Genomic DNA, 21,882 nt, shown 5'->3' with positions numbered 1-21,882 from the left:
CACGCGACACCCGGCGCGTGCGCAGTGGCGCTCAGGCGCCGCCAGTGGCCGCGCGGGGCGGCTCTCGCGCGAGGTCACGTGCTCGCTGTCAAACACGGGGCGCCGTTACCTGCGTCAGGGCGGGGCCAGGGTCGCTCGTTGATTGGTTAGAAGCGGCGACCGTTCCTCGCTGCTATTGGCTGGCGGCCGGCTTGGGGCGGGGCCGCGCTGTAGAGCGGCGGTTGAGCAGCGGCAGTTGGCGGCCGGGGCGTTGGAGCGGTTGGTTTGAATCGGCGGGGCCAGCGGCGGGCGCGGAGAGTGTCGCCGCCATGAGGAAGAGGTACGGGGGCAGCGGCGGGGATGGGACCCGGGCACCGGGTTGGTTGGGGCGGGAGGACGGACCCGGGGTGGCGGGGGGAAAACCTCAGCGCCAGGGGTGGGCGGCGATGGCGGGGGGGGACCCGGGCGCCCGGGCGGCGATGGCGGGGGGGGACCCGGGCGCCCGGGCGGCGATGGCGGGGGGGGACCCGGGCGCCGGGGCGGCGATGGCGGGGGGGGAACCTCAGCGCCAGGGGGGGGCGGCGGGGGCGGGGGGGGGACCTCAGCGCCAGGGGTGGGCGGCGGGGGGACGGGGACCCGGGCGCCGGGGCGGCGATGGCGGGGGGGACCCTTAGCGCCAGGGGTGGGAGGCGAAGGCGCCGGGGGGACCCGGGCGCCAGTGGTGGGCGGCGATGGTGGTGGGGACACCCGGGCGCCGGAGGGACCCGGGCGCCAGTGGTGGGTGGCGATGGCGGGGGGGACACCCGGGCGGCGATGGCGGGGGGGGCGGCGATGGCGGGGGGGGGGACGACCCGGGCGGCGATGGCGGGGGCGGGACCGGGCGCCGGGGCGGGGGCCGTGGGCCCGGACCCCTCCCGGCGGCTGACGGCCGGTGGCCCCATTGCCCTCAGTGAGGTGCTGGCGGCCGAGGCCGTGTCGTGCCTGAACCGGGCTATGGCGGCTCTGCGGGCTATCTGGGAGGAGATCGGCATCCCCGAGGAGCAGCGCCTGGAGCGTACCGATGTCGTTAAGAAGCACATCAAGGTGAGAGGCGGGGCCCCCCCGGTGGTCAGGTGGGGGGGAGGAGGATGCGTTCGTCGTGAGCCCCCGGGAAGCACTCTGCCGCGGTCCCTGGGACAGATGGGCCAGGTCCGGTGGGAGCCCCCTGTATGGGCTGGGAGAGCCCCGGGTATCCCTGTGCCACCCTTGCCCCGTGCAGCCCCATCCTGCGGGGCACCCCGTGCTGCCTGCCCCATGCCCTTGCCAGACTCCTCCTGCGGTCCCCGCTTGCTTTCTGTCCCTGCAACCTGCTGCTAACCACACCCGTGCCACAGGACCTCCTAGACATGATGGTGGCAGAGGAGGAGAACCTGAAGGAGCGGCTCTTGAAGAGCATTGCCATGTGTCGGAGGGAGCTTGACGCCCTCTGCAAGGAGCTCCAGCTGGAGCCCATCCAGGTGAAGTAGTGCTTTTCACTCCTAGAACCCCGCTGGCCACACTCTGCTGGTGCCTGGCCTCTGCCCTGCTGTCTCAGCGAGGTCAGAGCTCGCAGAGAAAATGCCTGTTTGAAACCACTTTTCCTGATGCCTGGTAGAGCCAAAGGTGCTGTGGCTCCTCGCAGGCTGGGTGCTGGGAGGTGGTTGTGAGGAGCCCAGGTGTCTTGCAGCACCTCATTTTGTTCCTTGCTGCTGTGTTTACACTTTCCTGGGGAACTACTTGCTCAGAAATAGGGCTTGTGTCCCAGGTCTTCATTTGGGAAGCTTAAATATCTAAGTCAGGTCTGTGAGAGTTGTGGCAGAACTGATTTCTGGAATCTTCTAGGTGGAGGAAGGAAGTACCATTCTGCAGATGGAAAAGAATTTGCGCACCCATGTGGAAGTGTTGTTAAAGCAGAAAAGGGACAGGAAACAGGAGCTGAAAACCTTGCAAGAACAAGATCGAGATTTGTGCGACATTCTCTGCACATCCCTGTTCTGCATTAACAGTGATGCTGTGCCCAGCCTGGAGGACCTGGATCGTTACAGGCACCACTTGGCCTCCCTGACCGCTGTGAAGGTAAGCGGAGAGGGAGCGAGGACCTCACTGTGGGTGGCATGCAAGGTGCTCGCTGGTTTCTAATGCCACTTATCACTTCCAGGAGCAAAGGCAGGAAGAGTTTGTCAGCAGGAAGCGGCAAATCATCCTCCTGATGGAGGAGCTGGACCACACTCCAGACACAAGCTTTGAGCGGGATGTGGTGACCGAGGATGAGGAAGCCTTCTGTTTGTCTGAGGACAACATTGCTGCCCTCCAGAATCTGCTGCAGCAGGTATGTTGGCGCACTGAGGCAGTGCTGCATGGCAGCTGATGGCATGGTTGGCATCACGATGTAAAGAGTGAGTGCTGGCTTTTCAGCACGCCTGTGTGTTTGAACATTGTTTGGGAGCTTTGGCAAGGAGATTTTGGGAATTGAGTGAGTGGCTTCGCTAGGTGCAGTATATCAGATGGTCTGCTTATGCCCTTCGGGGCCAGGCTGCGCTGGTGCTGACCCTGTGCTCTCGCCCCTGTAGCTGGAAGCCCAGCGATCCCTGAATGAAGCTGTGTGCACAGAGCTGCGCTCCAGAATTGTTGCACTCTGGGAAAGGCTGCAGGTTCCTCTGGAGGAGAGAGAGTCTTCTGCGGTGCACGTGGCTGGATCCAGAGCCAAAACTAGGAAAGCTGTAAGGACTGTTCTGTGCTCTTGGAGGGGCTAGGGCTGGGGAGCAGCAGCTCTGTGTTTTCCACTTGTTTGCTCAGCCAGAGTAGAGAAGCCACTTCCAGCAGTCAGGTGTGAGGTGAGCAGGCCAAATCCTGCCCTCATGCGTGGAAAAGCTGGGAGTTGGTGCTGGTGACCACCTCATCTTAGGAAGCAGCTTATGCAGAAGATAAATCCTGTTCTGCTCCTCTTCTCATGTTGCCTTCTCTGAGTCTGTGCTCTCATCTTGTTGGCAGTTGCAGTTGGAAGTGGACCATCTGGAGGAGCTGAAGCTGCAGAACATTAGATCTGTGATTCAAGGAACTCGGGCAGAGCTGGCTGACTACTGGGACAAATGCTTCTACAGCCAGGAGCAGAGGGAAGGCTTCAGCCCCTATTACGACGGTGGGTGCTGGCTCTTCCTGTTCATCGATTCCCCTGTGGGAGCTGTGGGCTGCCTGCTGGCGCATGGAAGTCCCTGTTGCCTCCTGAACATGCTGTTGTATTCTCTCCAGAGGACTATACAGAGATCCTGCTTGATCTCCACGAAGCTGAAGTGGAGAAGATGAAGAACTACTATGAAACACACAAAGATCTGTTTGAGGCTGTCCAGAAATGGGACGAGAACTGGAAGCTGTTCCTGGAACTGGAGGTATTGTCTGGGCAGGAATGTGCTCTGGCTGGCTGGGTGCTAGGTCACTGGGTCGCGCACGCCTCTGCTCCCGTATTCCAGGAGCTGTTGGGAAAGACCAGGGAGGCACTAGGAAACCACAGTGGGTCAGTGAGGGGATGGGGTGCTGTACCTAGGGCACTGGTATGGTCTGGGGTGTGTGTGCTGCGCAGCAGGGATGGCTTTCTTCAGCACCTCAGTCCCACGGGGGGTTTGGTGGGCTGGGGGACTCGTTGGTGTGTTTGGCTGTCTCCTGACCTCCCTTCTGTATTAGAAGAAAGCATCTGACCCCAGTCGCTTCACCAACCGTGGGGGGAATCTGCTGAAAGAAGAGAAGCAGCGAGCGAAGCTGCAGAAGACACTTTCCAAGGTAGGTTCAGCCCTGGAGAAGAATCTGTAGTCCCAGATAAGCACGTGTAGTGCTGACTGAGGAGAAGGGCAGCACCGAGAGCTGGCGAGGGATGTCTTTGGGCATGGAGATGCCCGTGTTCAGGAGGGCAGTCTCTTGACACTGCCCTTGTGCCTTGATCAGTTGCAGGAGGAGCTGGAGAGCAGGGTCCAGGCCTGGGAGCAGGAGCATGAGGGGACTTTCCTGGTGAAGGGGCAGCGGTTCTTAGAGTATGTGATGGAGCAGTGGCAGCTGTACCACCTGGAGAAAGAGAAGGAGAAACAGGAGAGGGTGAGTGTGAAGCTGAGCGTGCTGCCTCTTGGCCTGAAGGAGCCTCAGCTGCATTGAATACCAGCGTGTCCGTGTCCCCTGCCTGTACAAGCTGGGGAACTGCTCCAGCTGCTGCCCGGGGCTCTGTCTTCTCATTCTCTGCCTGGAAGTGGCTCTGCATGCAGTCACCTCTCTTTGATGGTGTGTCTGGTGTCCATTGCTTTTGGTGTCTGGGTGCATTGACCCCCTTTCTCGGCCCCAGCTGTGCCACAACTGCAGCTTGGCTCTGGATGCCTGCTGTTCTGTTGAAATAGCTGCTGCCTGGCTGTGCCAGACTGTCCGCAGGGCATTGCCCGCTGCCAGAAGCCTGCCCTTCCCCTGGCGCTCCACAGCTCTGCACCAGTTAGTAAGTGCAGATCTCTCCCACAGCACCTGAAGAAAAGCCGCCAGATTGAGACCGAGATGATGTATGGCAGCACCCCACGAACACCTGTCAAGCGGCAAGTGCTTGGCCCCCACACGCCTGGCAAAGTAAGGAAGGTAAACGGTCTGTGTGGAGCAGCGTAGCTGTGGTGGGAGCAGAGCGCTGTCACTGGGCTAGAGCCCTGCCCTGTCTTGGGCTGGCTGGGGTCCCGCATGGAGCTGGGGGGAGGGTTTGGGGTGTAGGGGAGGCAGGGAAAGGGCCAAGGCTGTGGGCACCGGCGGGCCTGTTGCCCTGTGATGCGCTGGAGGCAGGAGGCTCTGTGCAGCCGGGAATTCCACCTCAGTTTCCCCGGCGCGGTGCACCCGGTGGCTTCCCCCCGTGTGACATGTGCTCTGCTTTTCCTCTCAGCTCAACAGCACCTTCCACTCCAGGGCCACACCCAACAGTACCATCCGTTTAGCTTTCGGAGGAGCCATCTACCACTCGCCAACGTCACGGTTGCCACCTTCTGGAGGGAAGGTAAGGAACTTTCCAGAGAGTCCCTGCCTGGCAGGGTGGGCTGGGCAGGAGATGGGTGAGATCGACTGCTGTCCTGCTGTGTCTCACTGACTCCCCTGACAAGCTCCTGGGGTACAAAAGCACCTCTTTGTCTGTAGCCCGCTGCACTGGGCTGCTGCGGTCCTGGCAGGATGTTTCTGGGACCTGAGGGAGGAGGAGGGTAGGAGCAGCGTTCGGGAAGTCTTCCTCTAGCCCAGATTTCTAGAGTACCTCTGTGCTGAGCCTGCAGCTTGGGGGGTCCTTCAAATGTGGGTGTAGTGCTGTATTTTTCTGGGATCAGAACGGGGTCTTAGACCCTGGAGGGCTCCTGGAGTGTGAAACTATTCTGGCACTGCAGAGCAACAGTGAAGCTAGCTCAGCTCTCTTAGCTCTACTTGATTTTTGCGTCCCATCTAACTGTCACTTCTTCCTGTAGATTGGCCAGGCTCGGACCCCCAGCCGCATGCTTGTGAAGCCTTCCCGTCCTGGACGCAGGGAGCAGAACAAGGAGAACATGTCCCACCTGAACGGAACCACCCTCAGCGGTGGGTGCACCCCTACAGCCCCTGCCCAGCGTAACCAGAGCGTTAATTCTGTTGCCAGCACCTATTCTGAATTTGCGGTAATTCACCTCTTTTAACCCACCTCTCCTCACTGGGCAGCACTGAGGGTGTGCTCCCTCATCCCAGAGCACCTGGTGTCCCCGCGCAGGATGGCTGTTCCTGCCAGTGCCTGCCGGTTCTACGCAGAGAACTTAACATTGAGGTTTGGTGGCTGAGGCTGACTACTGCTCATGTCACATAAAGGCCCTGAGCAGCCCAGTGGGGAACAGACAAACAAGAAAAACACTGATGCTGGGGGGGACACCTCCCAGCCCCATGCAGGGGCAAAGCCCTATGTGGCACAGCCCCCCTGGAAAACAGCCCTGTGCAATGATGCAGCTGCTCTCATAAGGTGGGTATGTCTCCAGCTGCTTGGGCAAAGTCTCCCCCCTGAGGTCCGAGTCCCTCGATGCTGTGCGTTCTGGGGGTGGTGGCTCCCCAGCCTCTCCCAGGGCTGCAGCGTGGTGGCCTGGGTGGCTGGCAGCACACAGCTCAGATGCTGCCCTAACTCGGTGGGAGGGAGGGTCTCCTGACGCCCTGGCGGGGGCAAGCCTTTTCCTGCTGCCTGCACAGACTCATCTGTCAAATGCTTGCGTGGGACCCTGCTCGCTGTCCCCCCATGCGCTGAGCCTGCACAGGGACCCTAGCAGTTGTCCCACCTTTTCTCTCTGTGGTGTGCTGGGTGAGCACGGCTGGGAAGCTGCCCTACTGATGGACGGGGCTTTGCTGTCTGGGGGTCCTGCAGCAGCCTCTGCCCTTCCACGAGGATGGGCTGAGCCCAAGCTTTAGCATCTTCTGACACCAGAAAGCCAGGCGCCTTTCTTCCCTGTGGCAGCTAAGCTGGTGGGCCGTGCCCCTGGGGCTGTGCCGAGGGTTTCCCTGCAGCCAGGCTGTGATCCCGGGCTTGGCACAGGGTGCTGGCTTGGCACGGAGGTGGATTCCTGCTCGGTGTTCCCTTCCTCCAGCAGCCGGGCATGGCTCTCCCTGCCCTGCTCCCCCCTGGCTGAGGGGCAGTGCGGGAGGGAGCCGTGCTGTTCCTGGCCCGCAGCTCTTTGGGCTACAGGTTCCTCCTGCTTCCTGGAGGCTGAGGGCTCGGAGTTCTTTCTCGGCTGCTGGCTGCCAATGCTTTCCTGCCCTCTTCTGAAGCAAGAGCTGGGTGGGGAACCCCAAACAAGCAGGAGCAGCCTGGCCTGGAGCCACCCCTGCTTTCTCACAAAGCCATGAAGCAACAGCTCTGTCCCTGCCGCACCCTCCCTCCACTCATCCCATCTCCTGCTTCTTGTCTCCACAGCGCGAACTTTCAAAGGCTTCAAAGTGTGACAGCAGCTCCCGCGTTCTGAACTCCACCACTGCCTTCTCCTGAGATGTGTCTGCGGGGCTCCAGCTTCTCCTAGCTGCAGTGAGTTGCTGAGGATTGTGTTACACAGCTCCCCCCCCAACCAGGCGTCACTCCAGCCAGCCGGGCTCTTTGTGGGGCAGGGCAAGGGGGGCTCCTGATTGCTGGGGTAGGGTGTGAAAGGGGACTTCTTAAAAACTTGTTTTTAAAAAATTGTAATTAAAGATTTAAGTATGTTGTATTAGAGTAGCATAGCAGCGGGTGCTGGCTCCTGCCCCCGGGGGAAGCCATTGGTGCTTGGACGCAGGGCCTCTGCCTTGCTGAGCATGCTCGGGGACAGACGGGACCTATTTCACGGAGCTGGCCTCAGTGCCTTTCCTTGCAGGCTTTTTTTCCCCTGCGTATTTCCGTAGCATCTTCCTTTCTCAACATCACAGCAGGCTTGTTTTACCTGGCGTTCCCTTAGCAGGCTTTGTTTGGCCCTAGAGCACTTGGCCTCATCCCTGCTGGGGGCCCTGGGGTGGGCAGCAGCAGGGCACCTGGGGCGAGGCAAGCCTCACCGGGGCATGGCCTGTACCCTGTGGAGGGGCAGAGCCTGCAGCAGGGAGTGCCAAAGAAAGCAGTGCTACCAAGGAAGCAAGCTACAGTGAGACAAGACCTTCTTCCCTGCCAGCGGGAAGGGGGGGCAGCTTCTCCTACCCCCAGGACCTGCTCTGTGCCGTCCACCGCTGCCCTCCCTCACCCTTCACCCTGGCAGAGGCCAGCGAGCCCAGTGCGTTGGCGGTATAACACAACCCTGGGCACTGTTTAGGGGGGCCTGTTTGCACCTTTGTTAAAGAAGCTCTGTATATATGTTATTTGTCCCTGGTCATGGCTAATTTGCACCTTGTTATCACTACACTCCCCCCACTTGCTGTTATGCTACCAGTTCGCTCCCCTTGTTCTGTAATCTGTTCTGTATATATGTTAATGGAAATAATACTTGTATGTGTATATAGCTGCTGCTGTTTGTGTGTCTGTGGGGTGACCAAAGGTGGCCCTGGGGAGGAGGGCTGGGCACAGCTGGCTCCAGGGGGGCTGGAGGAAGCTGGGAGCATCCTTTGTACGCAACACAAAGTACCACCACAGCCATTATGGAAAAATAGATACAATAAATACGTTCAGCCTTTTGTTTAGTTGCCTTGAGCACTCGTGCCATTGCAGCCTGGACCTTGGCATGTGAATTCAGTTCACCATGGGCTAAACCTGGCCCGATCCGGGTGTGGGGGGCTGCCTGCCTCAGCTCTGAGGGTCCTGGCAGGAGTGGAGCTTGCCTCCGTCTTCCTCACTGCGGGCAGCTGTAGTGGTGGGGGGGTGGGCTTCAGGGCCCTCACGGCTCCAGCACGCAGACGTAGGTGGTCCAGAGCCCACACACCACCTCCTCTGCCTGCAGCCCCTCGGCCACCAGGTGCTCGACGCGGCGCGGCTGGTCAGAGCTGGCATTGTCCCTGTGTCCCAGCTGCCCATATTTACCTGCAGACACCACAGGCGTGCCATGATGTGAGGGAAGGAAGGTGAGAGCACCCCATAACAAACAGCTCCAGCCAGGAACCCATGAAAGTGTTCTGCTATGGAACCTCACAGTGATAAAATACAAGTAAATATAAAGATACTTGTATATATAAATAATACAATGTGTGTATATATATGTGCATTATAGATATAAAAATGTATAAATAATATATATAATATAAAGTAAATATAAAGATAAAATACAAGTAAAAGAAGCCAACAGTAAGGAAGCTGAAAACAAAAGCTGGCCCTGGGGAGGTGTTGTGCGGTCCCAGAGCAAAGGCATCACTTACCCCAGCCCCAAGTGTACAGCTCGCCGCCTCCTGCAAAGGGGACAGCACCCATCAGCCAGCGCCCGCACTGCAGCATGGGGGGCTGCTGGCCCCCACCAGCCACCCCCACCCCGCCCCCAGGCAGCAACCTGCTTCCAGTGCTGCCTGCCACCCCGAGCCAGGAACTCACGTGTGATAACAGCCGTGTGCCGGGACCCGCAGCTGACCTTGCTGACCTCCAGGTCCTGCGGCAGATCCAGCAAGGCTGGGAACGCCTGGATGGAAATGAACGCGGTGCCCTCAGCAGCTGGCTGCTCCTGGCGGGGCGGCAGCTCAGCATTCCCTGGGGAAGAGCCAACTCTCAGTTCCCAGGAGCGACCAGGCCCCACCAGCATCATCTGCAGGCTTAAACCACACCAAACCGCCTGTGGCCCTGCAGGACCTGGCAGCACCCACCACCAGCAGCGCCCTCACCTGCACCCGTGTCCTCATCCTGTGCCCGCTCTTCAGCCAGCCCTTTGGAGGGCAGAGCTAGCTGGCCCGACTCATTCCAGCCCCACATGTACAGGTCTCCTGCCTCTGTGTGTGGGAAGCACAGCAGGGGTGGCCCCAGAGCAAAGCTCAGCGGCAGCAGCTGGCTGCTCCAGGGTCACCAGCACCCAGTGCACATGGCACAGCACCGTGCACCAGGCTCCCTGGGACCAGGTCCAGCCAGGGCTGCACGCTGCCACCAGCCACCCTGACCACCCGACACAGCCCCCTCACCGCTAACGCTGGCCGAATGCCACCCGCCGGCTGCCACAGTCTGCATCGGCACGCCGGCCAACGCCTCCACCAGCCGCGGCTCCTTCACCGACTCCAGGGTCCCGTGGCCAAGCTGCCCATGCCTGTGGGGAGACACAGACAGACAGACACCTCTCATACCCCACTGCCCTCCAGCCCTTGCACCTCTCTGCCCCACCATGAGCCCACAGTCCTGACTGAGCCCCTTCCTGCCTGCTGCTGCCCCTGCCCCCAACCCAGCCCCCGGACCCCCAGGACCCCCCTCTGCTGGGTCCCAATGGGGAGGCAGGAGGGTGCCCCTGTGCCCAGCCATGTGGGAGGCCGGTGGGTGCTTGCTGCGCCGGTGCCTGGCGGGCTGGGCTGGCAGGCTGTGGCATGCAAGGCTGTAATTCAAGCAGCAGCTGCACAACAGCCATGAGACAAGAGTCTGGGTGTCGTGCAACGGTGTGGCAAATGACACAGCTCTGAACTGAGGAACATGTTTACGAGTTAGTCCATGGATCATCTAACCGATCGCCGAGCTCGTCTGGCCCACGCTGAGCCAGGAATTAACAGTGCAGTCAGTGCAGCCCCACGCCTACAAGTGAAAGCAGGGGGATCCCACGAGGGGACAAGTTTGGGCTCATCCCAGAGGGTGGCACCAGCTGGACCCACATGCTGAGGTCTGCAAAATCCTCCCTGCCTGGGCGAGCTGTGCCTCCACGGGTGCTGACAGCAGCGCTGAGCACCAACGGCTCCAGTGCAGGGGGGGCCAGGCAGTGCCAGCCCCAGCCTGGGAGAAGGCGAAGGTGACAAGGTACACACAGTGCCTGGGTTCAGGCAGCCACCCCTGAGCTGCTGAAGGAATAACCACAACTGAGGGAAAGAGCTGACACCAGAAATAGGGAAAAGCCGAGCGCCGGTGAGAGGGCGAAGCCCAGCACAGGGCATCCCATGCACAGGGCCAAGACTGACAGCCCAGTTACGCCTGTGGTGAGCAAGTGAGCAAGCACCAGTGGCTTTAATTGTGAAAGCTGTTGCAAAAGCAGGAGTTACAAAGGGCTATAAAAGTAAAATAAACAGCTCAGGCGCATGTAGCAGGTAACTAGTGTTGCATCCTGGGGATCATCAAAGAGTCAGAACAGAATGCCAAAAACTGTGCTGAGGCAATGATGTTGGAAAGATGTTTCGTTTTTCTTCATGGGGGTATCAGCAGAAGACCAGGGCAAAGAGATGCACCCAGCGAGGCTGAGAGCAGGGCTGGGCCCCAAGCACAGCCACAGGCACGAGCAGCAGCTCAGACAGCCACAGGCAGGGTTCGCAGCAGCGGGAAAGGGGCTCCCAAGCAAGTGAAGGTGACCACAGCCTGCAGTAAGAAAGGGGCTACAAAGGCTCGAGTGGAGCCACCACCTAACTGTTACACAGCAGAGCGGTAACACCGCAGGACATGGCACAGGGACACGTTAGAGGATTCTCAGCCTTGTTAAACAACCAAAGCTTAACCACGGCATTTAGTTTTTCCAAAACAGTTAATCCTAAAATACACATTGACAAGTGCAGAAACCTTTCCTCCAAAGGGAAAGCAAAGGATAAGATAACGTGGTATCTGCAAACGCAACAACTGCTGATTTAAACTGAGTTTTACATTGGCTATGAGAACCACCGGCTGGCCAAGACCTGAGCCACCAGCCAACAGAGAACGGGGAACAAGGCACTCCTGAGCCGACCAGAAACATCAAGGGAGGGCGATGGGCCAGGTCACACAGCCCTGCTGACTACGACCGACAGCCTTTGGTGGTTTAAGACGAACACTGATCCCTTCCACCCTACGGGTATTAACAACTAATGGTTACTGCCATCAGGACTGATCGCACACCAGCACCCTGACCCAGTGCCAGTGTGTGTCTGTGGCACTGGGGATGTACAGCTGCAACCCAGTGGATTTATGGGGCTCAGCAAGACCCAGCGATGCCTCAGCTACACCCAGTAACAAGCCCTAGAGCAACGGAGCTTTAGTGGCCTATGGCTCCCAGCAGATCTTCGCGGCGCTGAGATCCAGAGGCTGCACCGCTGCATGCCATGGCCCTGGCAGGGGTTGGTTTAGCCCCCTGTGCCGGACCCGATGGCTGGATGGGGCAGGAACCCAGAGCAGTCATAGATGAGGGGCTGCAACGCCGTGTACAAGCGACGCAGATGGCAGCACAGGTAGGAACTGGCACCTTGTGTTAACCACACCTCAGCCTTGGGGCAAAGGGAGAAGCAGGAATCCCTCGCCCGGCCAGGCAGTAGGAATCACGAGATCCAAGGGAGGGACGGAGGGACAGCCCGGAGCTGTGCCCTCAGTCATCGTCTGGGAAAGCATTACTGCTGTGTGGCAGCCGGGCAGGATGTGCAAATACACCTCTCAAACTAAGCAAAAACACCTCTAAGAGATTAAACTGAGCGATGCCTCTGGCTGTTCACTGCACCCAAGTACAACTGCTGGCAAGCTGAACAGGGAAAGGAGAAGGCGCTGTAACTCAACAGCACTGTATGTAATCAAGATGACTTAAGAGTTATTAATTGCAGCTCAATAATTATGTGCAACACCATGAATAACAACAGTATCATGAAGTAATAAGTGGTGTGTTTATTAGTCAATTAGTTTACTGATCATGTACTCACTTCATTAGATTATTTTACTGTGTTGACTAATCCATCATCACTACGGAAACCTGAACCAGTTTGCATCAAGCCTGCAAGCTAACGGGGGGCTCAGACCCTGAGGTGACCCCCCACCCTGACATCCTCTCACCTGTATCCTGCACAGTCCCTCCTGTATCCCCCACGTCCTCCCCAGCCTCCCTGTTGCATCCCCCAATATTCCCTCTGCATCCCCCCAGCACACCCAGCGTCCGTCCCTGCATCACCTGCCTTCCATGCCCCTCCCCCCGCCCCATATCCTTAATCCCACACCCACCTGCCACAGCCCTCCGGCCTTCCATCCTAACCGCCCGGGCACCCACTGCTGTCCCACCCATGGCCCCCTACCCCCACCCTACGGTCTGTACCTCCCCCCCTGAGCCCCGTACCCCCACCCACGGCCCTGTACCTTCCCCTCACAGCCTTGCACCACCACCTATGGCCTCACACCTCCCCTCCACAGCCTTGTACCCCCTCCCACGGCCCCACACCTTCCTCCACATCCCCGTACCACCCCCCTAGCCTCCCCCCCCCCACCATGGCCTTGCAGCCCCCTTCCATGTTCCCATACCTCCCCTCTATGGCCCTGTAACACCCCCATGGCCTCATTCCCCCTTCCCCAGCCCTGTGCTCCCCTCTATGGCCTCATACCCCCCTCCCCAGCACCATGACCCCCTCCCCAGCCCTGTGACCCTCCTCCCCAGCCCTGTGACCCCCCTCCCCAGCCCTGTGACATCCCCACACCCCCCCTCCCCAGCCCCGTGCTCCCCCGCCCCGTGCTCACCTGCCCCCACCCCAGGCGTAGGCCTCCCCGGCGGCGCCCAGCACCAGGACGTGCTCGTGGCCCAGCGCCAGCCGGCGGGCCCGCAGCGCCCCGGGCAGCGCGGTGAAGAAGGGCGGCCGCGGCGTGGCGAAGCCGCCGGGCAGCAGCGGCAGCGGCGGGGGGCAGCGGGGCTCCGGGGGCAGCGCCCGGCTCCAGGCGGGTGCGCCCTCCCCCGCGCCCCGCAGCGCCGCCGCCCGCGGCCAGGCCTGGGCCGCCGCCGGGCCCCGCAGCACCACGTGCGTCTCCGAGGGCAGCGCCTCGGCCCAGCCCGGCAGCGGCCGCCGCAGCCCCGCGCTCCGCACCTCCAGCCCCGCGCCTGCCGCACCGGGCCGTCAGCGCGGCGCCGCACCGGGGGCACCGGCGCGGGGGGGACGGGACGGGACACGGACGGGGGCATCCCGGGGGGACCGGCGCGGGGGATGGGGGGGGGGGGGGGGGCGGGACACGGGGACGGACGGGACGAGCAGACATCCCGGGGGATAACGGAGCGTCCCGGAGGGACGGGGATATCCCGGGGGGACCGGCGCAGGGAGGGGGAGGGGGACAGGGACAGCCCGGGGGGCAACGGAGCACCCCGGGGAGACCGGCACGGGGACAGCCCGCGGTGGGGAACGCCAGCATCCCGGGGGGACCAGCGCTGGGAGGGGGATGGCGCATCCCTGAGGGGACGGGGACATTCTGGGGGACCGGTGCAGGGACGAGGGACATCCCGGGGGCCAATGGAGCGGGGAGGGACACTGGGACATCCGGAGGGGAATGGAGCATCTCGGGGGAGCGGCACCGCCGGGGGAAGAGGAGGACTCCGTCCCCGGGACATCCCGGCGGGACCAGCACTGCGGGAGCGGGTGACATCCCGAGGGAACCGGCGCCGTGGGGGGCGTGGGGAGGTCCCTCCCGGGGGTCCGGCGTCAGGGGCCGGGGCGAACGGGCTATCCCGGCGCGGCGGGGAAGGGCGGGAGCGGGCACCCGCTGTCCCGGGGCACCGGGGGCAGCACCGGGCTGGCCGGGGGGCGCTCACCGGTCTCTACGACCACGTAGCTCCAGGCGGGCCAGACACGGCGGATCCCCTCGGGGCCCGACTCCAGCCGCCGGGGCCCGGGGCCCGGGCCCGGCTCCCCCGCCGCCTCCTCCGGGCTGAAGCCGAAGACGAGCCAGGCGCGGCGCGGGGCCGCCATGGCGGGGCGGGGCCGGCGGGAGGGGGCGGGGCCGGTACCGGCGGAAGGGGGCGGCGCCGGCGGACGCAGGGACAGAGGCGGGGCCGTGGTCCAAGAGCAGCTTTAGTGCAGTGTCACCGGGCGGGCCCGCCGCCGTACCGGGCCCCGGCGTGCAGGACCCCGGGCCGGCCCTCCCGGTTAAGGCAGACGGTGCAGTGGCAGCGGTGAGCCCCGTCCTCCCCCTCACCCCGGGGCAGCGGGCGCAGCCCCCGCGGGCAGCAGGACCCCGGCCGGGGCAGCCATCCCTGAGCAGAGCATCGTGTGCAGGCAGCCCCCAGCCGGGCCCTCACTCCTGCCCGGCGCTGGGTTTGATGAGGCCATAAGCCACGGCCTGTGCCAGGCTCTCCTTGGCCGCGTGGGCCACGCGCGGCTTATCCTTGTCCTTGGCGAGCACCGAGAGGATCTCCAGCATCTCGCTGGCAATGAGCTGCTCGGCCACCTCCCGCTCGGCTGCCATCATGTTCATCACCACCACGGCCCCGCGGTGCTGCAGCTCGGTGCTGGGGCTCAGCAGCAGCGCCTGCAGGATCTCCAGCCAGTGCACCGTCTGCGGGGAAGAGGGGAGCCACGCTCAGTGCTGCTCCCCCCCCCCAGCCCTGCTGGCCCCCAGCACTCCCAGCCGGGAGTCAGGCTGAGGGCAGGAGAGGTCGCGCCAGTCTCCTGGGGCCAGCGCTGGGACGCAGCTCCAGGACACTGTGGGGAGGGAATATGGAACACCGGGTGCTGTCCCAGGGGGACCCGAGTGCCCCCTGCCTCACTGCTGGGCACTCACCACCTGGGGGATCCGCTTGCAGATGGGGGGGTGCAAGGCGGTCAGCATGGCCAGGGTCCCCGAGGCTGCCCGACGCAGCTTCTCATCCTCCTCCCCGCTGTACAGGACCATCAGCTTCAGCCGGTCGTTGCCCTCTGCCAGGAACAGCTCCTGCACCTGCGGAGGAGGAGGGGGGTGAGTGGGGGTGCCGGGGGCCAGAAGCCCAGCGCAGAAGCCCCACGGGCCCTGGCCCAGCCCTCACCTCCTTGCTCATGGCCATGTTGCACATGCACTCCGTTGCAGCCAGCCGGATCAGCTCGTGCTCCTCAAACATGTACCCCTCAATCATGGGCACAGCCTTCTCCTTCAGGATCTTCTGCCTGGGACAGGGCGTGTGTGAGCACTCCCTGCCCAGGGTAGCACACCTCCGGGCCAGACAGGGACAGCACACACCCTCCCCTCCCCCCTGGCCCAGGCCAGCCCCTACCGCAGCCTCTCACTGATGCCAGCCAGGTTGGTTAATGCCATCAGCCCCTCAAAGTTCTCCAGGCCTGTGCGCTGAAGATGCAGAAGGCTCACCAAGGGCCGGACTACCTCGTAGATCTGTGGAGACAGCAGTGCAGGGCACGAACTCTGAGAGACGGGCAGGGACTCTGCACCCCATGGATGGAGCCCTGAGCCCAGCCTAAAGGCAGAGCTGCTCCCATGGTCAGGCCTGGGCCATCGGGCCTTAGTGGGGAACACCAGAGGTCTTGCCATCTCCCGCTCCCCAGGAAAGGGCAAACCCATGCTAGCAGTTCCTGTGGTGCAGATCCCACCTCGGATCACCAGCCCTGTGGCCTTTAGCCCCAGGGCTGCCAAGTCCTTTCCCGGTGGGTAAGGAGGAGCCGAAGCCCACCCTATCCCAGATGCTGCACACTGGGACCAGGGCAGTTCCGACCAGGGCAGTCCCTCCTCGTGCTGCTCAGCCCAATGCTTCCCCAGAGCCGACACACGCCTGGCTGCAGCAGGCCAGGCATAGACAGCGGGGCACAGCCAAGACTGTGCCCACTGCTACTCCCCACGTGAGCCCCTGTGCAGCCCTGACTGCCCACGCAGGGCCCCTGCTTGTCAGCTGCGTCCCCGCAGCCCACAGCGGCAACACTCACCCGCTCTCCAGGGAAGGCCATCTCCGGGTTGGAGGTGATGGTGATCTTTGCCAGGGCCTGAGCTGCCTTGGCCTGCCCCACCTCAGTGCCCTCCAGGGACAGCGGGATGAGAGCCTGCAGGCAGAGACACAGTGATCAGTCCTGCAGCCAGGCCACAGCTGCCCCAGCTTCCGCTGGTCTCATGTACGAGGGAGCCAGTACGGTCCCCTGCTAAACCACAGCCACCCCCCCAGAGCCCCACTGCACAGCACACGCCAGCAGCACAGTGGGGCCTGTCCCCTCACCTTGCCTCCTCCTTGCGCAACCACACCACCCCGGTCCTCCGCCTCCTCCACCAGCGCCAGGAACACTCTAAGGACAAAGTGAGAGCAGCCGGAGCACCCGGACACCCACAGCAGGCCTATGCTGCACCAGGCTCGCAGACATCCCATTTGTTCTCCTAGGAGCTTGCATTCACCACAGGCACAAAAGCTTGCCAGCAGGACACCGGCAGCCTCCCTCCCTGCCATCCCCAGCATGTCCATACCTGGAGATCAGCTCCCGGCAGGAGTTGGTGAGCGCCGGGTTCTCGCTCTTCACCATGCAGGTCAGAGCTGACACCACACCAGCCGTCAGCAGCTTCCGCACCCGGCGCTTCACAAAGTCTGGCTTGTCCTATCCCAGAGGCAGAGTCACCACTTGGCTCGGTGGCACTAGCCTGCCGCCCACTGCCATCTGCTGTGAGGTGTCCCCCCTCGTCCCTGTCCCTGAAGGCCCTGTCCTCACTCGAGACTCAGGACTCGGTCACACCCACACGCCCTCCTACAGGGCCAGGGCTCCCGGCAGCTCCCCAGAGCAGCCGTGCCCTGCTCACCTTGGGGTGCTGCTCCGGGATGTGCTGCTTGGCATACTTGGCCAGCTCCAGCATCTGCGGGTCCGGCTCCTCGTGATCATAGCTGTTGGTGCAGTTCACTAGTGTGGAGGCGACGGCGTAGAGCACACTCCTGTCCTCTGACTGCAGCGATAACGGGGCCCCCATCACACCCACGATGGAGAGGACAAGACAAGGGCTCGAGCCCACCCAGCACCATGGGGCCCTTCCACACCCCAGCCCCATAGTGTGAGACCCACAGCCCCCTCTGGCACATTTGCACAGCGCCAGGGTGCCCCCCACCCAGGGCCCTCCATCACAGCACTCAGCACGCACCTTGGCCAGGTGGAACATGGCCTGCATGGCTGCCTTGTCCTCCACAAACTCCTCCTTGACATCCGCATCGAAGGTGAGGTAGGCCAAGCCCTCCACCGCCCAGCGCCGTGTGCCCGCGTCGATCGTCTCATTGCAGAGCCACCTGGGAGAGGGGCCCCATGAGCCCAGGCTGCGGGGCACCCTGCCCAGCTGCCCCACCATGCCCCCACCCAGCAGCACTCACTTGCGGCACTGCTTGGCCAATTTCATGGTGGAGCCCTCGGCAAACTGCTTCATGCTGAAGTCGGTGCCTCCAGCAGATCCCAGCTTGCAGAGCCCCTGCAGCCAGGAGCAGACTCAGAGCAGGAACGGTCACGGTCACCCCAATGCGTCTCCAAGATCCCCCAGCAGCGAGGGGACAGCGCTCAGCACAGCCACTCCTCCCATCCCGCCACACTCCTGGCACACTCACCACCAGTGCCCGGATGCGAATGCTGTCCCTCTCGCTGTGCTTGTAGATCTCCTTGAGCAGGCTGACGCCGTTGGCAGTGATGAAGGAGGCACGCTTGGCCTTGTCGGCAGCGTGGATCAGTGCCTCCACTGCTACCAGCTGGTGTGCCTCGCAGACGGAGGCACAGAGGGACAGCACGCTGTCCATGATCCCCTCCAGCTCCAGCACCCTGTTCCCCGCATCTGAGGGGCCCTGCAGCAGGCACGACACCGTCTGGATGGCCCGCAGCTTCCCAGCCAGCTCAGGCCCCTTGAACCAGCTCCTGCAGGGGAAGACCACCAGGAAGGATAAAGCTGATCCCACCCCGCTGCCTTCAGCCACACGCAGCCCCACCCGCTGAACCCCAACACAGGAGGTCTCAGGTAGCCCTGCGATCTGCTTTTACCACTAAGAGCAAATAGGTCTGGGGTGCTGCTACTTCCCCAGAAGGCTGCTGGCTGTATGAGACCGAACCCCCTCTCCACCCCCAGGGACGCCGGGCTCACCTCACGTAGTCCTCGCACAAGTGGTGGAAGTTTTCCCTCTCAGCATCGCATTTCAGGTCATCGTAAAGTTTGCTCAGCAGAACTGAGGCACTCATCCGACTGTTCTCCGTCACGGGCAGGCTGCCCGGGGTGCCGCACACTGTACTGCCCACCTCCAGGATCTTCTTCAGGCCTAGGAGAACATGAGGTCAGTCACCCCAGCGAGGGACAAAATGGGGTGGTCAGGCAGAGCCGAGGCACGCAGCACCCCAAGGCAGAGGGGTACGCTGTTCTACTCACCCTGGTCGATTACCCAGAGGCTCATGCTGTTATTGGTCTTCTTTGGCGACTTCCTGGGCACCACCTTGATGAGCAGGTTGAGAGCATTGTCACGGCCATGTGCAGAGGCCCCTTCCAGCACTAGCAGCTCCAGGAGGTGCTTGATCAGCAGTTTCAGGTCCTTGGAAGAATCTTCCAGAAGAGATGGTGCCCAGCAGTCAGTGCCATGGGCACAGGCCTCACCTCCACCATGGTAAGGCTGGCAGGAGATGCTGCCATGACCAGGGGCTCCTCTCCCCCAGCTCAACCTTTTATTAACCCTAGGCCAGAGCCCCGGCGCTGCGGCAGGGAGCAGTGACAAGGTGGGCAGTGGGAGAAAAACACACTGCAACTCAGTGCCTCCCCAGGGTGCTCTCCCCAGCCCCCACTGGGCAGCCAGCACGGCAGGCACTCACCCAGCACCACCGCGTCCTCCTTGCCACGGAAGTCCTTCTGCAGCCCCTCCTTCAGAGACTCGAACATTACATGCAGAAGGTTGCAGGCAGCCAGGGAAACCTGCTCGTGCTCCACGCCCAGCACCGCTGAGAGACGAGGGGCCCCCAGCTCTGCCAGAATGGCCATGGTCTGCAAATACAAGCACAGCCATCTGCTAGAGACTTTGGGGAAGCCTTGGCACCTCCCAGCACCTTATCAGGATAGCTCCCCACTGCAACAAGGCTCTCACAGCCTCAGGTCTGGCAGGTGACAGTTCAAAGCTCCTCTGCTCAGCAGAGCTGCAGCCAGCTGCAGGCAGACACTAGTGACGCTCCCCTGCCTGACACGCTTCGCAGCCTCCCCAACATTGATTTCCCCTGGGCCAGGCCCCATCACAAAGGAGACCTGGACTATGGTGGGACCTACCCGGGAGCGGTGCCCAGAGCACAGTCCAACCAAGGTGCGCAGGGCCGCCAGCATCAGGTCAGCCTTGGCTGTGTCGAGCAGCTGCGTCAGCAGCCGCACGCCATCGCTTTGGAAGATTTTCTCTGCTCCGGCCTCCTCTCGTGCCAGCACAATCAGGTTCTGCGCAGCCTGGGAAAAAAGAGAGTTGTGTCTGGGTCATCTGCCCACGAGGATGCAGCCCACTGTGCACAGGGAACCTCCGCAGCAGGAGCTGGCTGGGCAGCCAGCAAAGCCACAGGCACCCACCCACCTTCCACCCCCAGTCTCTGGGGAGCATGTTTTACTGGCAGGAAGCCTGGCCTCACCCAGGCAGCACCATTCAGACAGCAGTGCTGACCTGGGAATACCGTTCCTCCCCTCCTCGCCTTTCAGCCAAGCTGCGTTGCCCTCTGCCCCCCCGAGCTCAGACCTTTTGCTTCTTGTCCGCATCCTTCTCTTCAGGATCCAGTAAGATCTGGAACATCTGCTCTACCTTTGAGTCCGTGCAGGACATGGCCTTCATCTGAGACAGAGCAGAAAGAGCATCTCAGCCCTCACCGCCTCCATCAGCCCACCACACCCACCCACAGAGAGGGGCACAGGAGCCCCCAAACCACACACTGCCTCCCCACTCACCTTCTCGTGCATGCTGCTCCCCAGGGCGCGCAGGGCCTCCTGGAAGGCCTTGTTCTTGGGCTCCAGGCTCACACACCGCTGCAGGTCATTGACTGCCTGGTCCAGGCGGCCCAGCTTCTGCAGTGCCTGGCTGCGGCGGAACAGCGCCTTCATGTCCCGGCCATCGGCTTCAATGGCTGTGGGTGAGTAGGGAATCTATTGCACAGCCCCTGAACGGCTTCAGTCCACCCACACGGGCAGTGCATAGAGACCGGTCCCCCCCTAGCCACCACTGATAGTACCTTTAGATGCATCAGCCTCTGCCTTGGCATAGTCCTCCTGCAGAGAGAAGGAAAGAGTCAGCAAGAGGGAAATGCCTGATGTGCTGCCTGTGCAGGCCTCACTCAGCCCAGCCTGCTGCAGGCTGAGGCAGGACCTGCTGCTTTAGAGCAGAGCAGGGAAAGGACTGTGGAGTTTGAGGATGGGAACAGCATCAGAGGACGCTGAACCAGTATAGCAGGACATCCCATCCTTCCTTGAATGCAAACCTCACTGGGTCCCCAAGAAGCCCTAAGGCCCCCAGTGCTTTTCAAGTGCTCACGGTCTACTCGAGACCCTAGGTTCCTTGTATTCCACCCTGCCTCAGAGAGTTCCACGCTGGGAGATCAGAGAAGCTGTGACTGCCTGGGAAACAGCCCCAGCACAGACACACAGCTCAGGCATGGACAAGGGTGCCCTGCCCAGGCCCTGACAGCCCACCCAGGAGGTGGCACAGCAGGCAGGGCCAGGAGAAAAGGTGAGCAGAGAGAAAACACCAGGCACCATCCTGTCTGAGGAGTGACAGCACCCTGCCCAGGGACCGACATGGCCTCTCAGCACCAGTGCGCAGCTGGCGAAGGGGCCAGGCCAGGGCAGCTGCCAGCAGCACAGCCCCAGCAGGCCAGGGCGGCTGGGCAGGTTCCTGCAGGGCCCGCGGTGACGCACCCGCCCGGCACTCACCAGCTTCAGGTAGCAGGCGGCCCGGTTGCGGTGCAGCACGGCTCGCTCCGGCACGGCGTCGCACAGGTCCAGTGCCTGGGTGTAGGCAGCGAGGGCGGCGGCGTGGTCCCCAGCCTGGAAGAGCTCGTTGCCCTGCTCCCGCAGCTGCCCCGCCGTCACCTGCCAACGGGCACCGGCTGGGACACGCGTGTCAGGGGGCCCGGGCATGGCCCTGAGCCCCCACAGCCCCGGGGACAGGCCCAGGACAGGACCCTGCTGCCCCCGGCTGCCCCGGGACGGGCCTTGGCCACCGGGCCCTGCGCAGCGGGCCCACACCGGGCCCACACCCGCCCAACCCGGCCACGGTGGCCACAGCTGTCCCGGGACGGGCCTTGGGCACCGGGCCCAGCACACCAGGCCCCCGCCCGGCACCCACCCGCCCAACCAGGCCATGGCGGCCACCTTGCCCTGCCCTGCCCTGCCCTCCCCGGCCCCGCCGCTCCTGGCCCGCGGCCGCTCACCGCCTCCCCCATCGCGCCTCTCCCGCCGCTCCCGTGGCGTCACCGCCGATCGCCCGGGGAACGCGGACGCCGCCGCCCGTGTCACGTGACGGGGGCCGGGCCGGACGGGGACCTCTAGCGCCCCCCCGCGGCCCGGCGGTGCCGCCACCGGCCACGTGCGACCTCGCGTGCCCCAGTCCGTCCGTGTGCGTCCCCGCCTGCCCCCCCCGCCCCGCCGCACCCCCGGGCAGGGAGCCCCGGACCCCCCCCTTGGACCCTGCCCTGCCCGCG

At 62.7% G+C, this 21,882-nt stretch overlaps 3 protein-coding genes across 6 annotated transcripts; 1 reads left to right on the top strand and 2 right to left on the bottom strand.

Moving 5' to 3' along the window:
* Positions 1–8: 8 nt before the first annotated feature.
* On the top strand, positions 9–7,955 carry PRC1 (protein regulator of cytokinesis 1). 3 transcript variants are annotated; one of them, XM_040599591.1, is made up of 14 exons: positions 9–319; positions 930–1,062; positions 1,353–1,475; positions 1,840–2,073; positions 2,156–2,326; positions 2,568–2,717; positions 2,989–3,136; positions 3,247–3,383; positions 3,676–3,771; positions 3,934–4,080; positions 4,489–4,590; positions 4,892–5,002; positions 5,457–5,642; positions 6,914–7,955. In XM_040599591.1, the coding sequence occupies exons 1-14, from the start codon at positions 309–311 to the stop codon at positions 6,983–6,985; spliced, it is 1,821 nt and encodes a 606-aa protein (XP_040455525.1). In that variant the 5' UTR covers positions 9–308; the 3' UTR covers positions 6,986–7,955. The 3 variants fall into 3 exon arrangements, with proteins under 3 accessions (XP_040455525.1, XP_040455526.1, XP_040455524.1); XM_040599592.1 differs by having other exon boundaries at positions 4,489–4,599; positions 5,457–5,565; XM_040599590.1 differs by having other exon boundaries at positions 4,489–4,599.
* A 161-nt stretch (positions 7,956–8,116) lies between these two features.
* RCCD1 (RCC1 domain containing 1) lies at positions 8,117–14,307 on the bottom strand. Of its 2 annotated transcripts, none has more exons than XM_040599594.1 (7): positions 14,067–14,293; positions 13,010–13,364; positions 9,547–9,668; positions 9,256–9,360; positions 8,972–9,124; positions 8,803–8,832; positions 8,117–8,470 (listed from the first exon to the last, which is right to left on the bottom strand). In XM_040599594.1, the coding sequence occupies exons 1-7, from the start codon at positions 14,221–14,223 to the stop codon at positions 8,328–8,330; spliced, it is 1,065 nt and encodes a 354-aa protein (XP_040455528.1). In that variant the 5' UTR covers positions 14,224–14,293; the 3' UTR covers positions 8,117–8,327. The 2 variants fall into 2 exon arrangements, with proteins under 2 accessions (XP_040455528.1, XP_040455529.1); XM_040599595.1 differs by having other exon boundaries at positions 8,358–8,470; positions 8,972–9,056; positions 14,067–14,307.
* A 118-nt stretch (positions 14,308–14,425) lies between these two features.
* On the bottom strand, positions 14,426–21,766 carry UNC45A (unc-45 myosin chaperone A). Its single transcript, XM_040599585.1, has 20 exons — positions 21,613–21,766; positions 21,113–21,271; positions 20,416–20,452; positions 20,135–20,310; positions 19,929–20,021; positions 19,481–19,648; positions 19,036–19,204; positions 18,602–18,772; positions 18,323–18,494; positions 17,799–18,099; positions 17,571–17,665; positions 17,348–17,489; positions 17,015–17,155; positions 16,688–16,815; positions 16,446–16,512; positions 16,162–16,275; positions 15,501–15,616; positions 15,276–15,393; positions 15,035–15,190; positions 14,426–14,809 (listed from the first exon to the last, which is right to left on the bottom strand). The coding sequence occupies exons 1-20, from the start codon at positions 21,622–21,624 to the stop codon at positions 14,549–14,551; spliced, it is 2,796 nt and encodes a 931-aa protein (XP_040455519.1). The 5' UTR covers positions 21,625–21,766; the 3' UTR covers positions 14,426–14,548.
* Between the last annotated feature and the right edge of the window lie 116 nt (positions 21,767–21,882).

This window comes from Falco naumanni, chromosome 7 (genome assembly GCF_017639655.2).
Source record: "Falco naumanni isolate bFalNau1 chromosome 7, bFalNau1.pat, whole genome shotgun sequence".
Taxonomy (NCBI): domain Eukaryota; kingdom Metazoa; phylum Chordata; class Aves; order Falconiformes; family Falconidae; genus Falco; species Falco naumanni.
Note: the sequence above shows the minus strand (reverse complement) of the source record. Positions and strands in the feature narration are given on the sequence as shown.